General features: G+C 41.5%; 5 protein-coding genes, 1 long non-coding RNA gene and 1 other non-coding gene across 8 annotated transcripts; 2 read left to right on the top strand and 5 right to left on the bottom strand.

Moving 5' to 3' along the window:
• Positions 1–150: 150 nt before the first annotated feature.
• LOC145696746 (uncharacterized) lies at positions 151–5111 on the bottom strand. Its single transcript, XR_014133823.1, has 3 exons — positions 4879–5111; positions 1697–1757; positions 151–226 (listed from the first exon to the last, which is right to left on the bottom strand). It is a non-coding gene; the product is annotated as an uncharacterized LOC145696746 (long non-coding RNA).
• Positions 5112–5684: 573 nt separating this feature from the next.
• On the bottom strand, positions 5685–6755 carry LOC145700589 (retinol dehydrogenase 11-like; the record flags this gene model as incomplete). The annotated part of the gene is given in 5 exon segments (XM_081777883.1): positions 5685–5909; positions 5954–6311; positions 6379–6465; positions 6467–6662; positions 6700–6755. Coding segments are annotated over 5 exon segments (873 nt in total), but the record flags the coding sequence as incomplete, so codon positions are not given.
• Positions 6756–7162: 407 nt separating this feature from the next.
• On the top strand, positions 7163–8060 carry LOC145699359 (troponin T, cardiac muscle-like). Its single transcript, XM_081776629.1, has 4 exons — positions 7163–7369; positions 7408–7502; positions 7630–7720; positions 7765–8060. The coding sequence occupies exons 1-4, from the start codon at positions 7194–7196 to the stop codon at positions 8057–8059; spliced, it is 657 nt and encodes a 218-aa protein (XP_081632755.1). The 5' UTR covers positions 7163–7193; the 3' UTR covers position 8060.
• TRNAK-UUU (transfer RNA lysine (anticodon UUU)) lies at positions 7521–7593 on the bottom strand. The gene has a single exon. It is a non-coding gene; the product is annotated as a tRNA-Lys (tRNA).
• Positions 8061–9777: 1717 nt separating the features above from the next.
• Positions 9778–13643, bottom strand: LOC145700587 (uncharacterized). Its single transcript, XM_081777882.1, has 8 exons — positions 12246–13643; positions 12014–12203; positions 11432–11778; positions 11232–11291; positions 11069–11134; positions 10642–10827; positions 10436–10507; positions 9778–10101 (listed from the first exon to the last, which is right to left on the bottom strand). The coding sequence occupies exons 1-8, from the start codon at positions 13596–13598 to the stop codon at positions 10033–10035; spliced, it is 2343 nt and encodes a 780-aa protein (XP_081634008.1). The 5' UTR covers positions 13599–13643; the 3' UTR covers positions 9778–10032.
• Positions 13644–13666: 23 nt separating this feature from the next.
• Positions 13667–15901, bottom strand: LOC145696526 (tetratricopeptide repeat protein 12-like). Its single transcript, XM_081773575.1, has 5 exons — positions 15620–15901; positions 15324–15577; positions 14512–14704; positions 13967–14470; positions 13667–13923 (listed from the first exon to the last, which is right to left on the bottom strand). Exons 1-5 carry the CDS (start codon positions 15759–15761, stop codon positions 13739–13741), a joined length of 1278 nt encoding a protein of 425 aa, XP_081629701.1. The 5' UTR covers positions 15762–15901; the 3' UTR covers positions 13667–13738.
• Positions 15902–17636: 1735 nt separating this feature from the next.
• On the top strand, positions 17637–22565 carry LOC145700019 (uncharacterized). Of its 2 annotated transcripts, none has more exons than XM_081777286.1 (6): positions 17637–17750; positions 20405–20592; positions 20668–20848; positions 20929–21128; positions 21244–21541; positions 21616–22565. In XM_081777286.1, the coding sequence occupies exons 1-6, from the start codon at positions 17748–17750 to the stop codon at positions 21640–21642; spliced, it is 897 nt and encodes a 298-aa protein (XP_081633412.1). In that variant the 5' UTR covers positions 17637–17747; the 3' UTR covers positions 21643–22565. The 2 variants fall into 2 exon arrangements, with proteins under 2 accessions (XP_081633412.1, XP_081633411.1); XM_081777285.1 differs by lacking the exon at positions 17637–17750 and adding an exon at positions 18515–18638.
• The last annotated feature ends 238 nt before the right edge of the window (positions 22566–22803 follow it).

The following is a 22803-nucleotide window of genomic DNA, read 5'->3' as shown; positions in this document are numbered from 1 at the left end:
GACTGTTTTTGCACCTGGAATTGGAGAGAGAGCCAGTAGAAGACTTCCTCCTGGGCGATTTTCCACCGGGCGCTTTGAGCTCGTCGCGAATTGAAGCTTCGCCTAGGGCGGCTATTGACTCGACTCCGAGGGAGTTGCGGCGGCGGGTCTGGCGCGGGCCAACTAGTACTCGCTCGTTTTCTTCGATGAGCTTCGATATTCGACGGGAGAGACTATCCACTTCGCGCTAAAAAATCTGGATTGGTTTTTTGCCATGAGAAAATCTGGCGCTTCTGTTGATATTTATTATTAACGATTTTTTTATAGTGTATATTTTGCGTAGCTATTTTTAGCCCAAGCGCGAAGGTGTTAAGGCTAGGGTGGTCGATTTTGGCCAAGTCTCAGGTTCTTTTTTTGACCTGCATTTTTGGCTTCCTCAGAAAATTTGGAGCAAAAAACTCCTTATGCACTTTTTGGCTATCTCTACTCGAACTCCCGGAAATTGCGACTAAAGCTGCAGAAAATTAGTGTATTTTGAAAGTGAACCAAATATTTTGAAATTTCAAACCTTTACAATAGTGGCATATGATACATTTTTGGAAAGCTAATACTAAGGACATTCATTTAGGGTAGGGCTTGTGGCGTCTAGGCTATGCCCGCAGGGGATTTTATAGGAATGAATAGTCAAAAAAAGGTACCTTGGTTTATTGAAAAATTTTCTAAAGAAAAAACTATCAAATAAGAAAAACCTTCTGTAAATTTTAAGATTAGGGTCTAAGAAATCTAAAAATAGTAAGAACTGATAGGACCATAATGCAAACTTTGGAGTTTTGGAGCCCTGAAGATGGGCTATTTTCGCGATTTTGGCCGAGATGCCAACTTTGAAGGCACCGGAAGTGGCTTTTTTCTTGAGATGACGGAAAAAGCTTCTGTAATTCAGAAGATCAAGGATAGATCTTTATTAAAAGCTATCATAGGGTACTCTGGCATTCACAAGTCCAGAGTTTATGAGCCCTGCTTTGGGCCAAATCGACCACCCTAGCCTTAAAAATACACTTTCCCGCAATAATTCTGACACGCTGACTCTTTAATTGTCTCTCTACGTAGCTCATTAGCCGTATTTTACACTTTAAAACCTGTCATTTTTAATTGCAGAAGCTCTTTTTATCCATTTTTCTGGAAATAGCAGCAAAGTAACAAAAAAGTGAACTATAAATAGTGAAAAAATAATTCTTGAGCGCGGCGACTAACTCTAAGCACAACTAAGATTAAAGCCAGTAGCGCATTGGCCAGCGAAAAAAATTAAGCCTCGTTTGTTTCCCAGCGGCCCCAGACCGACCGGCGCCACTGGTGCCCACTTGTCTCAAACTTCAAAATTCGATGAGTTTGAGAAAATCAGCTAGAGTTACCAGCTGATTCAATCAACAATGGAAAATGGTTTTGAAAAGAAATAATACTTTTACCAAAAAATCAAATTGACTTCTGAACATCTTCTGAGATCTTGAAAAATTTGAAAATTTAAGAAGTTCCTTTCTTTTATTACGTTCTTTACGTTCTGGGGAGCAAAAGCAAATGTCAGAAACGAGAGTGAAAAACAAACCAGCGATCAAGAATCAATACCTTCCATTATGGAATTTCTATTTCCCCTCTACCCAGACACGGATCTAGACACATTCTATCGCATGTCTAAAGGTCTTGTCTAGCGATAAGGAAGTACCTGGGATGGGGATATTCTTCCTGAGGGATTTCGGCAGTCGGTGATTTCTGGGCAGGACTCACTTGAAAAGACATGTTACTAATGAGTCATAATAGCTTGTTATTCGAATAAAATAATAGCTTGTTATTTCGTTAAAAAGAGGCGCGATAAAGGACATTTACTCAAAAGTTTTGAGTCAAAACCTCAACGGCTTAGCTCGGTAACCTGTGTAGAAAGCCTGAGTCAGGGTCTGAAAATCAGAAATATCATTTTCAGACCCTGACTCAGGTTTTAGACACAGGTTGCTGATCTCACCTTATTTGATAAAACCATCAAGAATGATTTGTAATTAAAAAATAATAATTGTTAATTAATAATTATAAAAAATATTTTCAAGTAAGTTGCCCTTTTTTGTCTTCTTGAATTTGTTCTTACAGTCCCGTAAAATGTTCAGTAACTCTTGGCGTAGGCTGGTGAGTGAGGTGACTTGTCGTTGTCGGGTGTGCCCAAAAGTTAAAAATCGGAATGAAGTCTCGTGACATTCTTCGCGTCTGAAGCAGGCTCACTTGGGTAGAGCGCTGATGCGACTCGCCGAGTCTATCTTTGGGCACACGTTTTTATTTTTTTCTGCCCTAAGGCGATCAGCGATTCTCTGAACGGTGAGTAATGCTGCCTGTAGCGTCACTTTGCCAATGCAGCACATGCAGGCGTGCACACACAGAACGCTCGCCCGGAGGGCTGTTCCCTCGTAGGGTGAGCGCAATTATGCAGTTTGAGTTCTGCACTGATTTGATGGCTAACTTAGACAAAATTTGAAGTTCAAATTAAGGGCTCTGTATTGAGGCGAAGAACTACGAAGTGACGATATCTTATCAAAAAATTTGCATGAATTTTTCAGCAAATCGAATTCCGATATTCGGCCCTCTCAAATTAACGAAATCAATTTATTTTTTTAGGTTTTTTTTATTAATAGATTGATAATAAAAGACACCAAACAGTATCATTAAAAACCTCTGTTAAAGTCAGTATGGAACACCATTATCGATTATTTCCAGAACGCCTCAACTCTTTCCCTCAAAAAACTCCTTGCGGACCCTAGGAATCGAAGCCGCACTCGCGTTATTGACGTCATTTGCAAAATTTAATTGGCAAATATAAAATTTTCACTTTTTTTCCTACAAATTGCTGATTCTGATAAAAATCTTTTTTTCTGTGCCCGAATTTCCTTGATCTCTCTTTTCTGAAAATCTTGCTTCTTCGTCTTTTTTTTTTCTTTGTATTCTGATTTCGTTAATATCTGAGTTTCCGTCACAATGTGATCAAAAAAGGTGATTAAAATTGTCGACGACTAAACACTCAACTAGCCGTAAATACAAGACGTAAAACGGAGGAAAAAAAGAAAGAAGTTTTTTTGAAAACCCTCGATTTTTGAAAAGAAGAAAGGGTGAGATTCAGGGAGTCAGATCCCGGGCCTTACTCCCTTACGACGTCAGTAGCGCCCATCGATCATATTTCACGTCAGAATAAAAATCGAAATCGTCTGTTTCATAACGCCTGTAATCATAAGACCATCTGCTGGTAAAACGCTTTTACAGGTTCATTATAAAGATGAACATTGTGAAAACCCAGGGGAATGAAAACCCTTTCTTTCGTTAGCACCGTTTATCTTAGTTCGACTGGAGGTGAGAAATCGTGAACTTGGGTTTTGCGACTCGTCTCATTCAACTCACGTTTTAACCGCTGAAGAGATGGAGGATTTCCTTTAGTTATGCTTACAGTAGGGCTCGCCATGAAATTTTGAAGTCCCCAGTGGTTATGTTTTTCTTGTTCCCCATGTTCTAAAACCCAAAACTCCCCATATAACCATACCCTGAAACTCAGGCAAAAAAATTTTAGAGCGAAATTTCGATAAAAATGGCTCTTTTGGGGGTCTGATGGCTTAAACGAAAAAATTAACGAAGAAACCCTCCCGAATCTACTAATTTTTGATATAAAAATAAAGCTGAGAGTCTGAGCTTTAATAATCAGTGTTGGTTAGGGTTCCATTTAAGAATTTTTTTAGGAAAAAAATGTCTTTTTTGAGAAAAAATCAAAAATTGACGTATTTTTATATCAGTAATTCAATATTTTTCAGTAGTTTTCTTCGATTCTCCCCAGATATGAGACAAAACTCTTATAGAACAGAGCATTGCGGTTCTTTTTAGTACCTTGCCGGCTCGGGAAAGCATGGGGAACTCGAGATATTAAAGCTTTTCTAGGTTGAAACGAGGCCGAAAAATGGTGAATTTCAGGGATTTTGAGTAAAAAATTTAGGGTAAAATCCTGATTTTACCTCTAAAAGAAACTCAATTAGCTTATTGAAAAGAGGAAGAAAAGTTACGCTAGAAAAATTGAAAAAATATTTAAATTTCCGAAAAATGACGTCATGGCACGTGATTGAAGTCCCAAAAACTGGAATTTCTGCCTAGCTCTAGAATTTTTTCCCCAAGACTTATGCCCGACATAAACATATCATTCGAATCAGGAAAGAACGGGGATCATTTTAAAGCAGAATTCGTAGGGGAGAATCGACCTCGACTTTTTTTTGGCGAGCCCTAGCTTACAGTAAACAGCTCCGCGGATCAGAATATCTACGAGACAGTACTGTAACAAAGACTTTATTAGTGCTATTTAACCTCAGTAGTGCATACAATGAAAAAAAACGATGTTTTGGGAAAACCTGGATTTACCAAAAACCTTGTTTTACTGTAACTGTTTTCCCGCCTCCGGCTAAAAAGAGGGCTGTTGCGGAAAATCCTCTGGAAACATAACTTGGAAAGTACAGAAAGATTTTCGGACGATTTTTGCAAAAGCCCTTTTTCCGCCCGATTCGGGAAACAGTTTTTCGGTAAAACAAGGTCTTTGGTAAATCCAGGTTTTCAGAAAACGTCGTTTTTTTCATTGATATCAGGGGTCAACTGGTATTTCCGGTTATTCGGCTCATTTAAAAAAAGCGCCACCGTGCGGAGGAAATAATCTTCATTGAATTCACTCTTTTTTGAAAACAGAAAATTCTTGAACTTGGCGACTCGTCTCTGTCTACTCACGTTGCCCAGCGCTCACGTATTTCCTTCCCCCTGTCTCTTTCTCTCTTATTCTTTACGTTTCTTACTCAATTTTTACGGTTTTATAGCACGACGAAAAATAAAACCATGTTTACTTACAAATACACGCTCTGCGAAAATGGAGAAAACTCGGCTTTGCAGGATTCTTTTCTTTACTGCCTTCTTTTTGGTTAAGGGTCTCTCGTGTCCTGTAGGAGTCACCTTGCCCGGCTTGGCATTACGACTGGTCCCAAGCCAGACAGACTGGCGACGGTGAATGACCCAGCTATCCGCTACGTGTGGACCGGGGCAGAGAAGGGACGACTTTTTCTGCAGAAAGAGGCGACTTTCTAGAAAAAGGAAAAAGCCAAATTCCATTATGGGGTCAGCTCGAACCTCTGTGGGAATCAATTGACTTTTTACTTATTTCCTAGTCGAAAAAAACATAAACCGCGGTCAACCGCGATGAACCAGGTGGTTAAAACCGCGGTTTTCCCCTCTCCTTCAAACTCCCCTAATATGGGTATCAATCGACCTCTACTAAAATTTCTAGTCGAATAAAACATTAACCGCGGTCAACCGCGATGAACCGGGCGGTTAAAATCGCGGTTTTCCCCTTAAATTTCCTATCGTTTTAATATATATTATTCGAAATAACTCGTGAATATTTTAATTCTATTTCTCAACTCTCGATTCTCGATACCAATTTAACCCTAACCCTTATCTTTACCCTCAATCTTACCTTGATAAAAATGATAAAAAATGTAGCCTTGAATTTTTTTCTCTTTTGAATTTTTATCAGAATTTCAACTTGTTTATTCAAAAACGTCTATCGTAGGAGCGAATATAGAGACAATTTAATTTAGACAGCGAGACGAAGTTTTGAATCGGGCGAAAGAATCAGACGATAATTGCGACTTCGAATAATTACTGCGTCTTTTTTGCGAAAAGGAATATGAGAAAGCAAATTATAACTCAGTGAAATTGACAGTTTTCTTCGACGAATTTCATGGATAGGTTCCAGAGTTCTTCCTGAGCTTCGTCAAGATTTCTTTTTCCTTTGATCGCGACTTTCGATTGAGCGCACTCGGCGTAGTAATGTCCGGTTTCGGCTTCAGGAGAGCAGATGCAGTACATTGAAGTCTGAGCTCCTAAATTTGATGGAAAAGTTTGCTTTTAAGATTCAAGATCAAACCTTGTTCTGGTGATTTTTGCAGCCACTGGACAAAGGAAGTATTCAGCCACCATCCGACAAAAGTTCCTTTGAACTCACTTTCGGTCGAAAATCGAAAAAAGCTCGTTTTAACGATTCCAGGATGAACAGACATGAACTTGATCGCTGGATAGCGTTTGGCCATTTCTCGCATATGAAGAATATTTGCCAGTTTCGACTCGCAGTATGATTGCACTCCGATGTTTTTGATTCCAGTTCCGAGGGAGGACACCATTTCGTCAGGGGACGAATATATCTTCCAGAATTTGCCGTCGCCAAGAGCTGTTTCATGAGCTTTGCTTGAAAGTGCAACGACTCTGGCTGGATCATTTTCGGTTCCCTGAATAAGGGTGTCACTTTGATAAATTTCTTTTTTTTTAATTCTTTAATTCTTTTTCAAAATTCACCTTCAAATTCTCCAACAGCTCGTTGAGCAAGTAGAAGTGACTGTAATGATTGACCACTTGTATCGAGTTAATGTTATATAAACATTCTGTTGAGCACGAGAACATCAATCTTCAACTCTTGATTTTTGATCTCCTTGATTGCTTTTGAAACTGTCTTCACATCGGCAAGATCCATTTGAACTTCGATGATTCTGACATTGGGATTTTCTGATTTTTGGCGAATTTCTTTCGCCGCTGCGGACATTTTCTCCTCATTCCGACAGAGCAAGAGAAGAGAGGCTCCCCTTGAAAGAATTGAAAGGGAGCAACCTTATTTTCTACCTTTGAGCACACATGATCGCAGTTGAAAGGCCGATACCGCAGGACGCACCAGTAATAATTACCAATTATTGCCACGAGTTTTCCATACAGTCGATGCTTTAGTTCTTCATCAAACCAAGCTGATCCACAGCGAAAGAGCATTTTCTCTTATGACTTCGATCGTTATGTTGGTATGAAAACCATTACGGGCAGCTCTTATTTACCACCAGCAAAGACTCTAGAAAAGAATTTTCTTAATAAACAACTTCTGACTAAGGGTATACACTGGCAATAATTTTCTGTGGACAAAGATCTTAAAATTTGTCTGCAAGGGAAAAAACTGTTCTAAATTGCCCTCACTAATCCCTCAATAAAAATCTCGAAGATTTCAAAGTCACCTTTATTAAAACTGCCAAATTGTCAATATCAAACCTCTTCTCAACTTGTCAATCTTTTAAATACGCATCAAAATAGTACAGCAAGTCTTAATAAACAAACAAAAAAACAACGAAAAAATGTCTGTTCCTGTAATTTCCAACTTTGAAATCGGATCGAAAAAAGGAAAGAGAGATGATGGACTGGATGAATTCAAGAGAGTCAGAATGGAAAAAGATCTGGCTGAGCTTGAAAAATTAATCAGCTCGCATTTTGTCCAGAGAGAAGAGGACGAAAAGGAGCTGAATAACTTGAAGTACAGTTGGATTTTCCCATTGAATCTAATTATTTAAGGACAATGATCAACAAACGAATTGCGACCCGAGAGGAGCAGCTCCGAATCCGCCAGATCAAGGAAAAAGAGCGAGAAGAAGCAAGAGCAGCGGAAGGTACGCTTATAAAAAGCTCGCCCGATGAGGGACTCGAACCCTCGACCGTTGGATTAAAAGTCCAACGCTCTACCGACTGAGCTAACCGGGCTCTGCAGGGCGACTTACTGTAATAAGATTTGTTCAGCTAGACGACAGGAGGAAGCTGCAGAAGCCGCTGCTAAAGCAGAAGAAGATCGGAAGAAAGAGCTGATGCTGGCAATGTCGATGAATTTCGGGTAAAAACTAAGTCTTCAGCTGAAAACCAAGCATATTTTCCAAGTGGTTATCAAGCGAGAATGGAGAAAATGCGCAAGGGCAAACGCGCGGCCCAAAAAGAAGAGAAAAAGAAGATCCTCGCCGAGCGAAGAAAACCACTCAACATCGACCATCTCAGCGGCGAGCGCCTCCAGGAGAAGGTCGTCGAGTTCTACGAATGGCTTCAAACCCTGGAGGCGTCAAAATACGACCTTGAGCTGCAACAAGTTGACCTGAAGCTGACTATCAAGGGCATGCGAGTGCGACAAAATGACTTGATGAAGGCGAAAAAGGGTCAAAAGATCAATTTGCGAAAATGAAATTCTGTACTAAAAATCGATGAATAAATAGAAAAATCTTTCTTCAATCTGGACAGACGCTGCTCCCGAATACAATTAATCATTTTCCTTTAATTATATCCTCATTCAAATAGGCCATTTGAAAGATGGTCCCATTTTGCCGAGCTGATCGAACCGGAAACAAACTAATAAACTCAATTTTGCCAATTTATACTTCTCCGTTCCTTTCACAAAATTCTTCAATAGAGAAAAAAGGATGAACAAAATTTTTTACGTTGGAATGTGTTTTTGGTACCTAGCCCTTGGAACAGAATACGGAATCATTGTACCTACGTTAAATGCGTATATAACATCGATTGGAGCCCCAGAGGCATACATGGGCTACTGTGTTGGACTGTATTATCTTGCCTCGCTAGCCGTTTCGATTGTTTTTGGAAGATTTGTTGATAGAACTCAATCGTTAAAATGGACGTATGCTATTGCAATTAGTTGTGGCTTACTAGGCTACTATATTTTCACATTTTACAGAACGATTGGCTGGATTATTTTCGCCCGCATTATTTCAGGTCGGAAAAAAAAGCTTCCAAATTGATTGAATCAAAAGTTAAGGCGTCAACAATGGCGCATATGGAGCAATAATAGGCAGAGTAGCGCTCGATGCGGGGGAAAATGGCGGCGTTTTGATCGGTTTCTGTCTTCTCCAACGCGAAGCCGGACTCATTCTCGGCTCCATGGTTAGCGGTTTTTGGATCTCTTCATGGGATGACTTCATTTTCTTCGGTCATCAAGTTGATGAGCTGAATAGATATGGCTTCTTCATTTTCATTGTCTGGATCGTTGCAGGAATAACTGGCCTTGTCGCTCTTCGAAATGAACCTTCCTTTGACCAAAAAGCTGAAATCATGGAAGAAAAAATCGACGAAAAGAATGATGAAAAGAAAGATGAAAAAATCGAATTCATACAAGTCGGCAGCCTTCCCTTCCTTGCCGAACCAATCATCATTTGCCTCATGAGTTCTTTCTCAATTTATTTCTATCAGTCGATGCTGGAAGGAACTGTGGGCACGATTTTTCGAGATTATCTTGGGCTCAATCAGGGTCAAATCATCATCATTTTCACCGTCGTTGGATTCACTGCTCTTTTGAGCTACGTTATCTCCGTGGTTTTTTCTTACAAATTTCATTTAAAATATGCGCTTGCTTTCAGTCAATCGCTGAATCTGGGGACGTCGAGTTTATTCGCGCTTATGTTTTTCTTTGGAAATTTTAGGTACAAAAACAATGGGAGCTCCTTTTAATTACCCCTTTTCAGAGATTGGTTTGTAGGTCCAGGACTGGCAATTGGTGGATTTTTCGTTATCTTCAGCATTCCCCCAACTATCATTGCATCCGCCACGATCATTTCCGATTTCTCGACTTCAGAAAACAAGTCTACTTACCAAGGAATGCGATGCTTCGTTGAAAACATGAGTGCAATATTCGGCCCTCTCTGGGGAGCGAACATGATTCGGCTGCGAAGCTGGGTTTATGCTCCTATCTTTGTTTTTCAAATTTCGACTTTGTACATGACTTTCTCCAGCTGGAAAAGACTTGATGCGCGGAAATTCAAACATAGTAAGTTGCAAATGCAAAATTGGAAATTCAGACTGCTTTTCAGATGCGAAATTGAACGGGAAACCAGAAAAGCTTCAGTTGCTATAACAAAGAACAAGAAGCAGAAAACTTCAACAATATTTTGTGAAGTTTGCCTTTGGATAATCTTGATTATTAAGCTGTTTAAATCTGTATTTAAATAGTATGAAGTAATATTAAAAACATAAAACAAGAAGGATAGTCGCAAATATATTAAAACTAAGTCGGAAATAGAATAGAAGAATTCGAAGAAAATAGGTGCTGAAGGAAGTTGAATAGAATAAGGTATCAAAACATGAATCAAGACTTGTAGTAGAATGATAGGATTTCTTTCGGATTTGAGATTGTGTGATGGAGTGATTTCAAAAGCCACCGGGTGGAGGAGGTCGTGCAGGGGCCGGACGAGCCGGTGGTGGACGCGCCGGGGCGACCTGAAGATGAAAAATTTTGAATTTGGTCCAAAATAAATTGGAGAGCGCTCTCTTTTAAACATTGAATTTGAACCGTGCTGATTGAGAAAATTTATTGTGCGTATTTTACAACTTAGAATTAGTTATTAATTGATCGTTTTTTTGGTGTCTGTGTTATTTCTTTCGATAAGAGCTCGAAGAAAATACTCTTTTCGTAGATTCACGACGCGTTTTTCCCTCCTCGGGCTCAGGAGTCGGAATTACTCTACGACGCATGGTAGAGCTGACCGACTTGGATTTCTGGTTTGTCTGAGACACATTAAAATAGTGGAAAAAGAACAGAGCATAAACTAACCTTCTTTTCGGAAGAATCGAAATTCCCGAATGTCGCATCAGAATCACCAAACGCACTGCCCCAGGGATCACTTTCAAGGGGGTGCTCGTGCAATCAAGAATTAACCTTTTTTCAATCAATTTTTGTGCAAAAAACTGTCAATCAAAGACTTTTTCATACTTATTCAGCTAAACAAAAAACGTCTCTGGCGTTTCGTCCCGCTCCCTGGAATTCTGCGGCGTTGAACTCTTCTGAGAATTTTGAACGAGTCGGTCAGAAGTGGCAAAGGGATCGTCGCTTGCTACTCCGTTCGGTTTCGAAGCAAAGGGATCATCTCCGAACGGATCAGAGTCAACATCGTTCGATGTATTTGCGCCGAAAGGGTCGGCTCCACTGCCGAATGGATCTGCCGTCTAAAAAAGGGTTGAAATACTTGAAATTCTTCAATCAAAAAGGTTGCTTTTATCGTCGATAATTGCTAGGCGACAAAGTAAGACTGGAAAATTTCAACCAATCAAAATGCCCAAACTTGCAAATCAACCAATAAAAAGCAGTCTTTTCTTGTCGCTTTGAAATTATGACAGTTTCAAAAGAAAAACACCAGGTCAATAAAAATGGCACACAGGAGAAGGTTTCACTCTCACTATCTCTTACTGTAGCACTTTTCACCGGTATTCTACTAGCACCGGAATTGCTGATTGAATTGAAGTCAATCAGAACCTACCATTTCGTTAATTTTGATATTGTTGATCTTGTTTTCAATTTGCGTGACATTCAAGGCGTTTTCTGATGATTTCTGCTCTATATTTATACTTACCCCGTCGAAGGGATCGGAAGGGGAGCGGCAAACGGGTCGTTTCCGCTTCCAAAGGGGTCGAAATCGGTCGGTTTATCGGCGGATACGGCGAAGGGATCGTCTTTGGGCATTGGTGCGGCGGCAAATGGGTCGGCCCCTGAATTTGAAGCTCCAAATGGGTCTTCCATGATTTCAATTTTGAAGCTTTATTGAGATTTTTATTGAGAATCAAAAGATGAAATCAAACTGGTGCCTGAATTATTTTCGGCAGAATTATCTGTGCCTAGTGCAGCTAGATCTGATTGAAGCTGATTAGCAGGAGGAGAGTTAGAATGACATTTTTGATTGATTGAACTTGTAGCGGACGGTGACTTGGCTTGACCTGTTGATTGGAGGCTTCCGCCTGTGTTTAGTGCTTTGATGGATTCAAGTGCGGAAAGGTGGCTTTCGGGCGTCGCCGTTGACTCGGGCGTTGGGGACTTGCCCCGACCGGAGCCTTGTGGGGTTAAATTGTCGAAGGCCGCAGACACTGGGGTCAGGGCGGGAGTGGTGTTAGGTGATATTGATCCTGAAAAGGAATTTTTGAGATCAAAAGGACTCTTATTATTCTCAGTTAGGCTCTCTAAGCTCATGGTCCTAAAAAGCACGAGCTGTAGCCAAGACAGATACCAAGAGATTAATCTGTATGAATACAACATGTGAATATGATTTTTGAATATTGAATAAATACCAACAACGCCGTAACGGTTTGTTTGGTATACCTAGCTCGGGGGGATCATCCAAAATATCATTGCGTAACTCACTCATTCCGGAGAGGGTAGTCGCGGACATGGACACAGGCACGTGACTCGAGTCAATGGGCGTCATCGGCGAGAGCTGGGGAGTCGGAGATTTGGATTTCGGTCTGTCGCGTTTTGCTTTTTCTTCCTCCAGATCGGCCAGAAGCTTGTCCATTCGTAATCGCTCCGCTTTCACTTCTGTTAGCAATTTGAACTAAAACGCTTGTTAAATTTGGTGACGCGAAAGTTTATGAACCTGATTATCCCGCTCAAGTGCAGCCTGGACTTGTTGAACCTGAAGGCCCTCCAATCTCTGACGCTCAATGACCGCCGGATTTGGCCCCATGCTCAGCTCCCTCAGCTGCGCCTCCAGTTCAGCAAGAGAACCCCGCTCCGTGGCCAACTTCGAGTTCAGCTCATTTCCTTCCTGCACGAGTTTGACTCGCTGAGCTTCGACCGAGCTATGCTCGTTCTTTGCGACGGCCAAGCTGGTTTCAGCTTGAGTCAGTTCGGTTGTGAATTGATCGATTTCGTTCTGCAACTGGCTCATCGTCGAGGATTGGTTATCCTTCTCTCCCTTGAGCGCTTCAACCTGTCGTTCGAGTAGATCCAGCTCTGCTTGCAACTGGCTCATTTCATTCTGCAGGCCTTGAAGTTCTGGCGCCACCTGAGGAATTGATCGCGTCTGTGGAAGAGTAGATGTTCCAACATGATCTAAGTCCGAAAAATCTCCCTTTGACGCGCGAATCATCGCTTCTGAAGCGCTAGAAGGGAGGGGATGCCCTTGAAGCGCAGCAGCGAGAAGGTGCATCGCAAGAATAAACTGATCACGGCTTAGCGAGCCCGATTGATTCGTATCCGCCAGATTCCAGACTTGCGCCAGGGTCGAATTGGGCAAGCCGGATTGAATAAATACGTCCTTTGCGGCCATCGCACTGATGACTCCAGTGGAAGGGTCGTGCGATTGGTCGTAGATCTGGCCATATGAAGCGTGCTTATCTTTTGGGACAAGGTATGGCACCTCTGCAGCGGGAACAGCAGGTCTTTGGGACCCTGTGAGAAGATTCGTCGCGGGGGCTTGTGATGAAGCTGGATCGGCGGCGCCAAAATTGCTGAAGTCGGCCGAAAAGGCAGGAGTAGGAGGAGTGATCAAGGTTTCCTGTGGGGCTGGTGCAGCTGGAGGGGCTCCCAGAGCTTTAGGTGCTGCGTCGAAAGCAGAGAATCCTGATGGATCGTCCAAGGTAAGGCCTGATAAAGCGCTGTAATTCGCTGCTGGCGGAGGTGGTCTAGTCGGCGGGGCAGCGGATTTGGGTCGCTTTGAAGGAGGGATGATCTTCGCCGGAAGAGCTTCAGGAGGATCAGATCCGTCAGTTAGTGATTTGTACACTAGGTACATAGAGACGATGAATTCATCTTTGTCTAAACTCCCATCTTTGTCAATATCGGCAAGACCCCAGATTTTTCCCAGTTTGGCAATGTCCAAATTTGATTTCATCAAAACGGGGCGGACAAGAGCACCTGATAATTTGGCATTTTGATCGTTGTCCGAAAGCTGTAGGAAGATGGCGGTGTATTTTTGACGCTCTGGCTCTGGAATATCCCAGTCCATCTTTGTTTTCTTTCTTTGATAGGTCTAAAGGAAGAGTTTTCATGATTCTCTTTGATAAAAATAGGTATTTTAGTTGTAGAAAAATATAGAAAAGGTGGCAGGAAAAATGATAGTGAAAAATATGTGACGAAAAAGGGGCACTAGAGTTTGACATTCTTCAGGCGGGCAGTGAGGATTTCAAGCCCGTGGCATCTGTGAAGCTCTTTTCGGCCTTCTGGAGAGTCGCGTGAAAGCTTTCCGACGGCAATTGCGGCGTTTTTTCGAACATGATCAGATGAGGAAGTATTGACGATTTTCAGAAGCGGTTCGATCAAATGAATTGGATCTGAAAAACGAGCTGAACTTTAAAGATGACGACAAACAAGTACCTGGTTGAATACAAGGTGCGCATTTGGAAACGAGAAGCGATGCATTTCCCCGCTCAGCGTCGTTTTCAGATTCTAAGAATTTGCTGACCTTTTTGAGTCCGACATCTGCCTTCACAATTCGTAAGCAGCAATCGTCACTTTTCTCCGCCATACAAGCTAGACAGCGGCCGGCGAGTTGACTGATTTCGCTTCGTTTGTGGCTCAAGCAAGCGACTAGCTTTTCAGTGTAGTTGATTATGATTGAACAGCATTTGGCGTTCTTTGTGCAGATATTGTTGAAGAGACCGATACAGCGGAGCAGTACATTGTCATCTTTCGACTTGATGATCATGCATCGCTCTATGGATTTAGCGACTTTTGGGGCGTTTTCTATCACGACTTTAGATTTGTCAAAGGACATATTGTGGAGGAAGCCGAGCAGATTTGCCAGCATGTCCATATCATCCTTGGTTTTGGCTGGAGCCTCAGCCAGGACGCGACAAACTGATGTCCAAATAATGTCGGCTAAAAGCAAGATCAACTATTGATAAAATCATTCCCACTACCTGAAACAACACATCTTCGAATAAAATCATCCTTGAGCATATTCGTTATTGCTGAGACCACTTTTGCCACCGTCTCCGACTCCATCGACTCGTAATTTTCTAGGACGCTAATCAATGTTGGTTGAATGGTGTTGCTGAAATCGTCGCGGAAAAGTCGACGACAATCGCCCATTCGCGTCAAGTTTGTGATGATCTAAAGTCGGTCAAATACTGTGACGCAATGAATGTGCGATGAAGGGTTAAAATGAGGGATGAAATGAATTGAAAAGGGACGGTGGCATACGCTTGCCATATTTAACATTCATGGCTGGGAATCGTACGCGCCTTTAGATGAAATAAAATCTGACCCAGAAATCTGGTATTCAGAGATAAGCATAGAAAGCAGTCTGAAGAATGAAGTTCTTCTTGCTTTGTGAAGTTTATGCTACGATACGCTTTATTAATCCTTTGATCCGTGAAACTGGCTATCAGGTACCGTCAAAAATGAAGGTAAAAACTAACCTTCCGCTTTAGGAATTGATGAAACAACCCACGAGAGTAACAACGATGCATTTCTTGAGGTCGAAATGGACAATGGGAAACATTAATCAAGAGCTTTACGTAATCTTTCTCATTTTAAACTCTTCCTAGAATTTTCAGGACAATATCTACGATCAGCTGAAAAACTCAAATCATGTGGAAATTTCGTATTCAAGAGACAGAAGTAAAAACCACCGTTCAAAGAAGAAAAATAAAAAAATTCTTAATTCATAGAATATGATCTTTTCTTGGATTAAATAAAGTAGGGCGAAATTGATTGTGAATAAATTTACCTGCATTGACAGAGAAATTGAGTTGCCATCCCCATTCAAAATCGCGTCGGTAAACTTCTTCAAATTTCCCGTTCGATGAAAAACAACTACGAGCTTTGATCTGAGCGTTTCAATGGAGGAAAAGAAGAATATTGTCTGTAAACAGCTGGTTCGTATTTGGTCGTTTCCGCCGCTCAGCGAGCCCAATAAAATGTCCGGAAAGGCTGAGTCATCCATCACTTCTTCGCCTTTTGGGTAGTCGTATCGGACAGTGACTGTAATTGACAGTTAAAGAAGAGTTATTGAAAGGGTCTTACTTCCAAACAAACGCCAAATGATCGAAATACAAGCATTTTCCTCGCTAGAATTCTTGGCAATATCTGCTGGCGACAGCGTGATCCAACGCTCTTGTGCTCGGTTTTCGATGATGATTCCATCCGGCGTTTTGAAGAATTCCATTCCCCTGCTTCGATGAAATCGTAGACCAGATGTTTATGTCGCCCTAGGGCGAGTTCCAGTATTTCCAAAGAATTGAGATACGATTCCAAGTCTTTGCCCTTCGTGAGGAGACCTTTAGTGAGGTCGATGATGTAGTCCGATCGGTGGGCGATTCCATCTTCGCTAGATCTTCTAGTGTTCTGTGGGGCTAGAATTATTTATATAAAAGAATAAGGGAACAGCCTGGGATCTCTAAGAGCTGACTTTTTACTCACTTTTTTGAAGCTTGTCTAGTTCTTCTAGTTGTCGTTTTCTAGCGGTTTCTGAAGCATTTCTTGAAAGAAACTTCAAATAAAAATGAATTTCTTACTCTGCTCCATTTGCTCCTTCTTCTCGCTCAACTTTATTAGATAGGTGTGGGCCAATTCCTTCTTCCCCAATTTGATACATTTTCTGAACGCCTCTTCTGCTTTCTCAAATTCCCCCAGGGCCATGTGCGCATTGCCCATATTGATCATCGCCTTGTGGCATTTGTCGTTGCTCGCGCGAAATGCCCAGTCGCAGTCTTCAATAGCTTCTCTGTACTTTTTCTGGCGGATTCGGACGATCGCCCGATTCGTCCAAATTGCAGGAGTCGTTTTGCAAATCTCCAAAGCGGCGGTGTAATGCATTTCGGCTTCGGCGGGAAATCCTTCTTTCAGAGCGACATTTCCTTTTTCCTTTTTGAGGGTTTTGAGATGCAACAAATAGATCAACTACCAAATCATCAAAACGCCTCTTTCCTTGAGCTTATTCGCCTGTTCTTCTCGTTTTTTCTTCTCAATCGCTCGTTTTTCCGCATCCGCCGCCATCGCCGCCATCATTCCCGCATTCGGATCTGTTGGCTTCGTAATTTTCGTCTTGTTCAAAACCGTTTTCGTCTCTGCCGCTTCTCGTTTCTTCAAGATCTTGTCCGCCGCCGCCATCGCTTTTTCCTGCGTTTCTTTGTTTTCCGACGAGTTCTTCAGGAAATTGATGACTTTGTGCACTTCGTCCAATTCTTTCATTTTCGCTTCGAGATCGTCATCCATTTTCGTCTATTTTAGCTTTCTGAAATCCAAAAATTTTTCGAAGAAAATCTTGAAAATTGAAAGATCGAGTCAAACAGTAGTAAAATTTTGAAATGAAAGGCGAGTTTTTTTTCTCGTCAAATAAACTTGTGAAAATCTGGGCGCGAAATCGCTCAATAAGAGAGCTTCCTGCTCCCCAGGGAGTCCAATAATATCGACAAGTTTTTCTTCAACAAAAACCTGGCAAAAAAGACGGTAAAAAAAGCCGCACGCGGCTTCGAGTTTAGCCGCAGAGAAATGAGTAGAAACCTTAGTTAGGATAGAAGAAATTAAATTAGGGAATTATTTAGGCAGTTCGAAAAACACGAGGAATTTGACTGACGAAAGCGTGCATTTAAATTATTCGCGCAACACGAAAACCCCAAAATTACGTAAAAACCAGCCCTCGGGCCGCAGACGTCTACTGTCGCAGAAAATAACTCAGATGGGCGCAGCAGGGAGTTTCGAAGCGCGCGTTGATTCGCTGAGCGCGCAACCTACTCACTCCCTTTTTTCGAGGAGAGCGGGGTCGGATAAACCGAGATCCAGTCGGGGCCAGTTTTTGAGCCGAAATCGGGAAGAATAAGCGAGAATTAGAGATTGATAAGAAAAAACGAAGATAGAATTTAATCATCAGGAATCCAATTTATTAAAAAATATATATTTTATTTTTAATTTTTAAAAGGTCAGATGTTTCTGTTTTTACGATTGTTTACGAGTTAATCTTCTAGAATTGCCTTCTTGATTTTATGATGTTTTTATTGTGAGAAACTAATTTAGTTATCGCTTATTACCATTTTACTATTTTAGAGTGAGTAGAAAATAATCGAAATCATGGACGCATAACATCTCGGCAGAATTCTGGACATGCCATTTTCTGCCTCAGAAGAACTCAAACAAGTCGAGGAGAATCTTTTCAATGGTAAGTTAGAGTTTTAAAAATAGGTTAAAAGGGTTCAATTGTGGTTGAAAATCGTGGTTTGTTTATTGTTCCGTTGTTTTAGAGTAAACAAACTGCGGTCACGGTTTTCAGAAATTCGGTAATTTTAAAAAGGAAACAAGTTTTGTCAAGTTTGCCAGGTCATAATATGATGGTTTTCTCGCGTAAGACTTGATATTTTGGATTTCTAAGAGAATCTAGCAAAATCAGATTTTGTGGCTAAAATCAGATTTTCTAATTTTTCAATGCTCGTTTTTAGAATCTCGGAACTCTCTTATTAGAAGCCGCGTAGCGGCTTTTCTAAAAACGAAGCCGCAAAGCGGCTTCGCAGATCATTAATTCAGGTCCTTTATAAGAATCCGTAGAAGCCGCTTCGCGGCTTTGTTAAAAAAAAGCCGCGACGCGGCTTTAAATAAGAGATCTTTCAGTCCCTGGCCCAGAGTTTGCCGAGCCAAGATCTTGAGTAAAAAGAAATTCGGAAGTCCAGAAAGTTATGAAAAAAACGAATATCGCGTTCGCGAAAAATCTGCCCTCCTCGCGGGCAGATTATCCTATTTTCGCTTTCGATTTCGCGCATTTTTCTTCGCGCTCGTCTTTAGACAAAAATGGATCTTGTCGTTCCGCCAAAAATAACATCTTATTTTCATTCTTTTCGACAACAAGCAAGGTCTTTCCGAATAAAGAAAGGAGACGGTCGGAATAGACCGTGCTCGTATTGTGCCACCCACGCGCTTTTTCTCTCTTCATCTCCTCTCGGGCCAGAGCCTGTTTTCAAGCTCTAACGTGGCCACACCCGCCAGAGCAGCACTTTGAATGAAACGAACTTTTTCCTTTTCGACGACCGGAACATCCGATCGACAATCTTACACTGTAAGTAACAGTAATTTTGATCAAAGAGAGGTGAAAAGATGAAGAAAAGAAATGAGACAGAGAGAAGGATATTTTAATGTCTCGAGAAGAGATAAATAAAGAAGCGTGTTTTTTTGAAGATTTTCCCGACTGTAACTAAAGAGTTATTACTAAAAGTCGAGAAGCAGCTTGTGGCTTCGAAGAATGAAAAAATGAAGCCGCGCGAAACGAGGCTTTTTTGTATTTTTTCTTTACTCGAAGCCGCAAGCGGCTTCTCGATTTTTAGTAATAATTCTTCCGTCACAGTCGGAATTCAGCATTTTTCCTGGTGATTTATCGCTTTTAATAGCGGTCAGATTTCCTCGAAATTACCTGTCCCGGTGAAATGATTAATATTCTGAAAACAAAGTCATCAATCCCGAATCCACAATCCTCTGAGTGGTTTGCTTTAACGATTGCCAGCGCGCTTAGTTGACCTTTGCCCCTGCTTTGAACCCTTTTTGGTTTCCGATCTGACTTTTCAGCGTCTGACCTAATTCGGGGCAATTTAGACCGGTGTAATTGAGTAGTTTCTACTGTAAGCCCGGGTAATCTTGCGCAAGGCTCTCAATCTCCCTAAGCTGCACTCCGTGTTGTTTTAATGACCCTTAGAAGCTCTTTTCCAGACGTTTCTATACGGCGCAATTATGCGATTTTTTTATTGACCTTTTGAACTCTATTAAACAGTTTCCGAACGCAATTTTTATTCAAAATCAATCAGATTTGAACTTTTTAAAGTTCCCTCTTTTCGATTTATTCTGATTGGTTGTCAATAAAAATACTCTTTTCCGACTGGCTGGAATTCCCTAACAAGGCCTCATTTCGAAAAATATTGCCAATTTTTCAATATTGATTCTCCTTAATTCTATAAATACAGGTAATTCTTGTTCGGCCATAAAATCATGTGACAAATCCGAACGAGCAAATATGAAAGAGCAAACTCTGACCCCGTCACACCTTGTTTCTTGCGTTGCTATTTACAATGGAGCGATTTTTCAATAGTCTTTGCGTCAATGCCTATCCCCTCTTTTGTCATTTCCAGTGACGGAATAGTGGAAAATTCTAGACTCGTGTCGTCTTGATGACGTCCTGGATAAAAATTTAAACCTACAGTTAGGGTCACTTTTGAGGGAAATAAGGCCAATATTATGAACCGGAAATAGAGTCAACTCTCCTTTCAGAAAAAAAAGGGAAAGGCTCATCAATAGATTTATATTGAGTGAGTTTTTCGTAATAAATTTACGAAAGCTTTCACCATTTTTGGATGGTTTTCGATGCTCTGATGCGCAACGAGGTGATTCTGTGAATCATCGCCTCCTTGCCGACAATACCGAATAGAGACGCCACCTCATCAGAAAACATATCGATTACCCTACCTTCGATCGGCTACCGGTAGAAATAAGCGTTTCCATTTTTTTAATTCGACTTCGAAAGAGAATCAGAAAGATACAAAGAGATTTTTATGCGTTCGGGACACTTTTTAACTTTTGAAAAGGTAAAATTTTGAAAAATATATTCAACGAAAAGACGCACTGAAGGTCATTCTTTCTAAAGCCCGTAAATTAAGTTTTGCCTAATATTTTTATGACAGGTATTTGCCTCCGGCTCTGGGGCGAAGAGAATGAACCCGATAACCTCCCTTTTTGATGAGCAATTTTTGCTAATCCGACCTTTATCCTTCTTGAACCAATTTTCTTCGAAATGTTTTGGTCTTGAAATTTTTTCCATTTTTTATGTTTCGCTTTCAGGCCCGCTCAAACAAAGATTCCGTTCCGCTCCGGCGTCTGGCGCTCAACCTCAAGGCGATCGTCGCCAAGCAGCGAGAGGACTGGAAGGCCGCCGAATCAAATGTTAAAGCCGCCAGCGAGAGCTCCGACGCCGACTTTGTCTCGGTCGAAGATCGCGAGACCGCCTGCAGATGGATTTCCGATGTCGCGTAAGTTCTCTTCCTTGATTTCAACGCGCGAAATTCCGGATAATTTCAAGATAAATATCTAAATTACTCTTCTAGGGAGTCGCTTAAAATGTCTCCAGACACGGTAGCGCTCTGCTTCGGCGTCTTCGACCGAGTCCTCAACGTTCTAAAAGTTCGGACCCGACTGGTTCGGGTCCTCGCCGCCGCTTGCCTCAGTCTAACTGCTAAATACACAGAAGATGAAGCCAGAGAATCATTCGCTCGCTCCCTCTGCACGGTAAAATAACGGTATAAAAATATATAAAAACATATTTGGTTATCCTCTCCTTCCTCTCATCTTTCATCACATTTTTTCAGGCAGCCGGATTTACCTTTTCGCGCAAAGATCTTCTCCGAATGGAACTGCTCGTCTGTTCAAAACTGGACTGGCAAATCAACCAGTCGACTTCGATTGATTTCTTGTACGCCTTCATGGATATTGTCGGAAATGGACCTGATTTCCCTAGTCAACAAAAACGAATCACGATCGCGGAATTTTTAGTGTCACGCCTTGAAGAGTAAGTTCTCGATTTTTGAAGGGCTAAAATTCTTCTTCATGATTTTATGGCCAAAGGGCGTCCTCTCTTCGCAACAATAAACTCCTTGCTACAAAAAGTTAACCCCTTATTTCAGCTGGAAACTCGCAAAGTTGCCAAACATGGAAGTCGCCCTCGGATGCTTGATGGTCACATTTGGCGGCCGTGGAATGTTCCGTCTTCGTCGCTTACTCGCGCTGCACGGCTACTCGACCGACACACAGACCATCCAGCAGGCGCAAAGTCTTCTGAAGCCCTACGCCAAGATGGAGCTCAAGCTCATTTCGAGACTCATCCAGCGCGGGGAGGAAGACGAAACCGAAGCAGACATCTTCTCCAGCGTCAAGAAACTCTTGAATCATGGTCAACTCGAGCCGATTCCTTTCGGACAAATGGTGAGTCAAAGAATCCAGTTCTAAAGCTTTTTGAAAGCGAAATATGAGGATTGCTTTTCAACCCCTTTTTTCAGACCTTCGCGGAAATCGTTCGTTGCTGAGTAGCATCCCGTTCTCTTCTGACTGGATCATCCCCCTCTTTTGGTTCGTTCCATCAAGTTTCACCCCCTTTCAAAGAAGACAAAAATCCAAATCCAAGTCACAAGCTGTACCTAAAAACCTACCCCCTTCGCTTCATCTAAGAGGAAAGCGATTTCGCCTTAGATTAGCGGGAAGCCGTTATTTTTTGTTATCTATTTGTACTACTCCTCTTTTTTCTCCCCCTCGCAAGTTTTTATACCGTTTTTTCTACTTTTTCCACGGCTTTTTTATTTCTGGAAGCCAAGTTTTTTTTCTTCTATTGCAAAAATCTTCGACTTGAAAAATTCCAGCGCCGTCCTGAAAGAAGGCTGTACCCCCTTCAGAAATTTCCGCTGAAGATCAGTCTCACGACAGGCTTAAATTGATAGAAGTCTTCTACTCGCCCGAGGGCGTCTTGGATTTTTTCACGCCCTCGGTCGCTGGTACAAGGGGCTAAAATCATAAAGTTTGGCGTCTAGGACGGGCCCACGCTGGAACCCAAAAAAAATGAAAAAACTCCATGTGTTCCTTAAACAAAAAATCAAATATACTTTTCACAATTCTACCTGAGTTGGGTACATATTTTTGTAGGGTTTAGGGCTCTGTGGGATTTTCACCCAATAAGAGGCGATTATTTCTTCTTCGAGCCAATCAAAAGTCATCAAACCCCACTAAAAATCTCCACAGAGCCCAATAAACCCAACAAAGAATGTACCCAACCCAGCAAGTAAAACTACCCGATAGGTAGCTCCCTCGAGATATTTTGCTCCTTTTGAAGCTCAACTCAAAATAAAAGGTGTTCCCCAATTTTGTGCTTTGATCGTCCAAGCAAAAAGTTATTTTTAAATTCACTCTTGTATAATAGTAACTCTTCTTGAAAATACATACACATCAGATATGAAAACGTGTCTGCCTCTCTCTCTTTCTCTTTAATTTTGATAATAGCCAATCTCAGGATCACTTACATACTAAATCCAACGCTAAGTTAAAAAAAGCGCAACAGTCGCAGCAAATGATGATTCTGCTGCTGCTTTGAAAGCTCAATTCCGCGCTCTTTTGAGCCCCAACCAATACCATTTTCATTTTCAACCCAGCAAATTTTTGTTCATCCCACTTTGTTCGTAACCAATTATAACTAACAC

Source organism: Oikopleura dioica, chromosome 2 (genome assembly GCF_907165135.1).
Source record: "Oikopleura dioica chromosome 2, OKI2018_I68_1.0, whole genome shotgun sequence".
Taxonomy (NCBI): Eukaryota; Metazoa; Chordata; class Appendicularia; order Copelata; family Oikopleuridae; genus Oikopleura; species Oikopleura dioica.
The sequence above is the reverse complement of the archived record's forward strand: the minus strand, read 5'-3'. Positions and strand labels throughout refer to the sequence as shown.

Excerpts from the sequence above, each read along its gene's own strand:
- LOC145699359 (XM_081776629.1), top strand. The coding sequence starts at position 7,194 with ATGTCTGTTCCTGTAATTTCCAACTTTGAAATCGGATCGAAAAAAGGA. Across the intron at positions 7,503-7,629 it reads AGAAGCAAGAGCAGCGGAAG|CTAGACGACAGGAGGAAGCT; the intron begins GTACGCTTATAA and ends AGATTTGTTCAG. Across the intron at positions 7,721-7,764 it reads GCAATGTCGATGAATTTCGG|TGGTTATCAAGCGAGAATGG; the intron begins GTAAAAACTAAG and ends ATATTTTCCAAG.
- LOC145700587 (XM_081777882.1), bottom strand. The coding sequence starts at position 13,598 with ATGGACTGGGATATTCCAGAGCCAGAGCGTCAAAAATACACCGCCATC. Across the intron at positions 11,779-12,013 it reads GACTACCCTCTCCGGAATGA|GATCAATATCACCTAACACC; the intron begins GTGAGTTACGCA and ends ATTCCTTTTCAG. Across the intron at positions 10,102-10,435 it reads TCGATTCTTCCGAAAAGAAG|GTCGCCCCGGCGCGTCCACC; the intron begins GTTAGTTTATGC and ends TTTCATCTTCAG.
- LOC145696526 (XM_081773575.1), bottom strand. The coding sequence starts at position 15,761 with ATGGAATTCTTCAAAACGCCGGATGGAATCATCATCGAAAACCGAGCA. Across the intron at positions 14,471-14,511 it reads TCGAAGATGTGTTGTTTCAG|CCGACATTATTTGGACATCA; the intron begins GTAGTGGGAATG and ends TCTTGCTTTTAG. Across the intron at positions 13,924-13,966 it reads CGCACCTTGTATTCAACCAG|ATCCAATTCATTTGATCGAA; the intron begins GTACTTGTTTGT and ends CTCGTTTTTCAG.
- LOC145700019 (XM_081777285.1), top strand. The coding sequence starts at position 18,582 with ATGAAACGAACTTTTTCCTTTTCGACGACCGGAACATCCGATCGACAA. Across the intron at positions 18,639-20,404 it reads CCGATCGACAATCTTACACT|GCCCGCTCAAACAAAGATTC; the intron begins GTAAGTAACAGT and ends TTTCGCTTTCAG. Across the intron at positions 20,593-20,667 it reads AGATGGATTTCCGATGTCGC|GGAGTCGCTTAAAATGTCTC; the intron begins GTAAGTTCTCTT and ends TTACTCTTCTAG.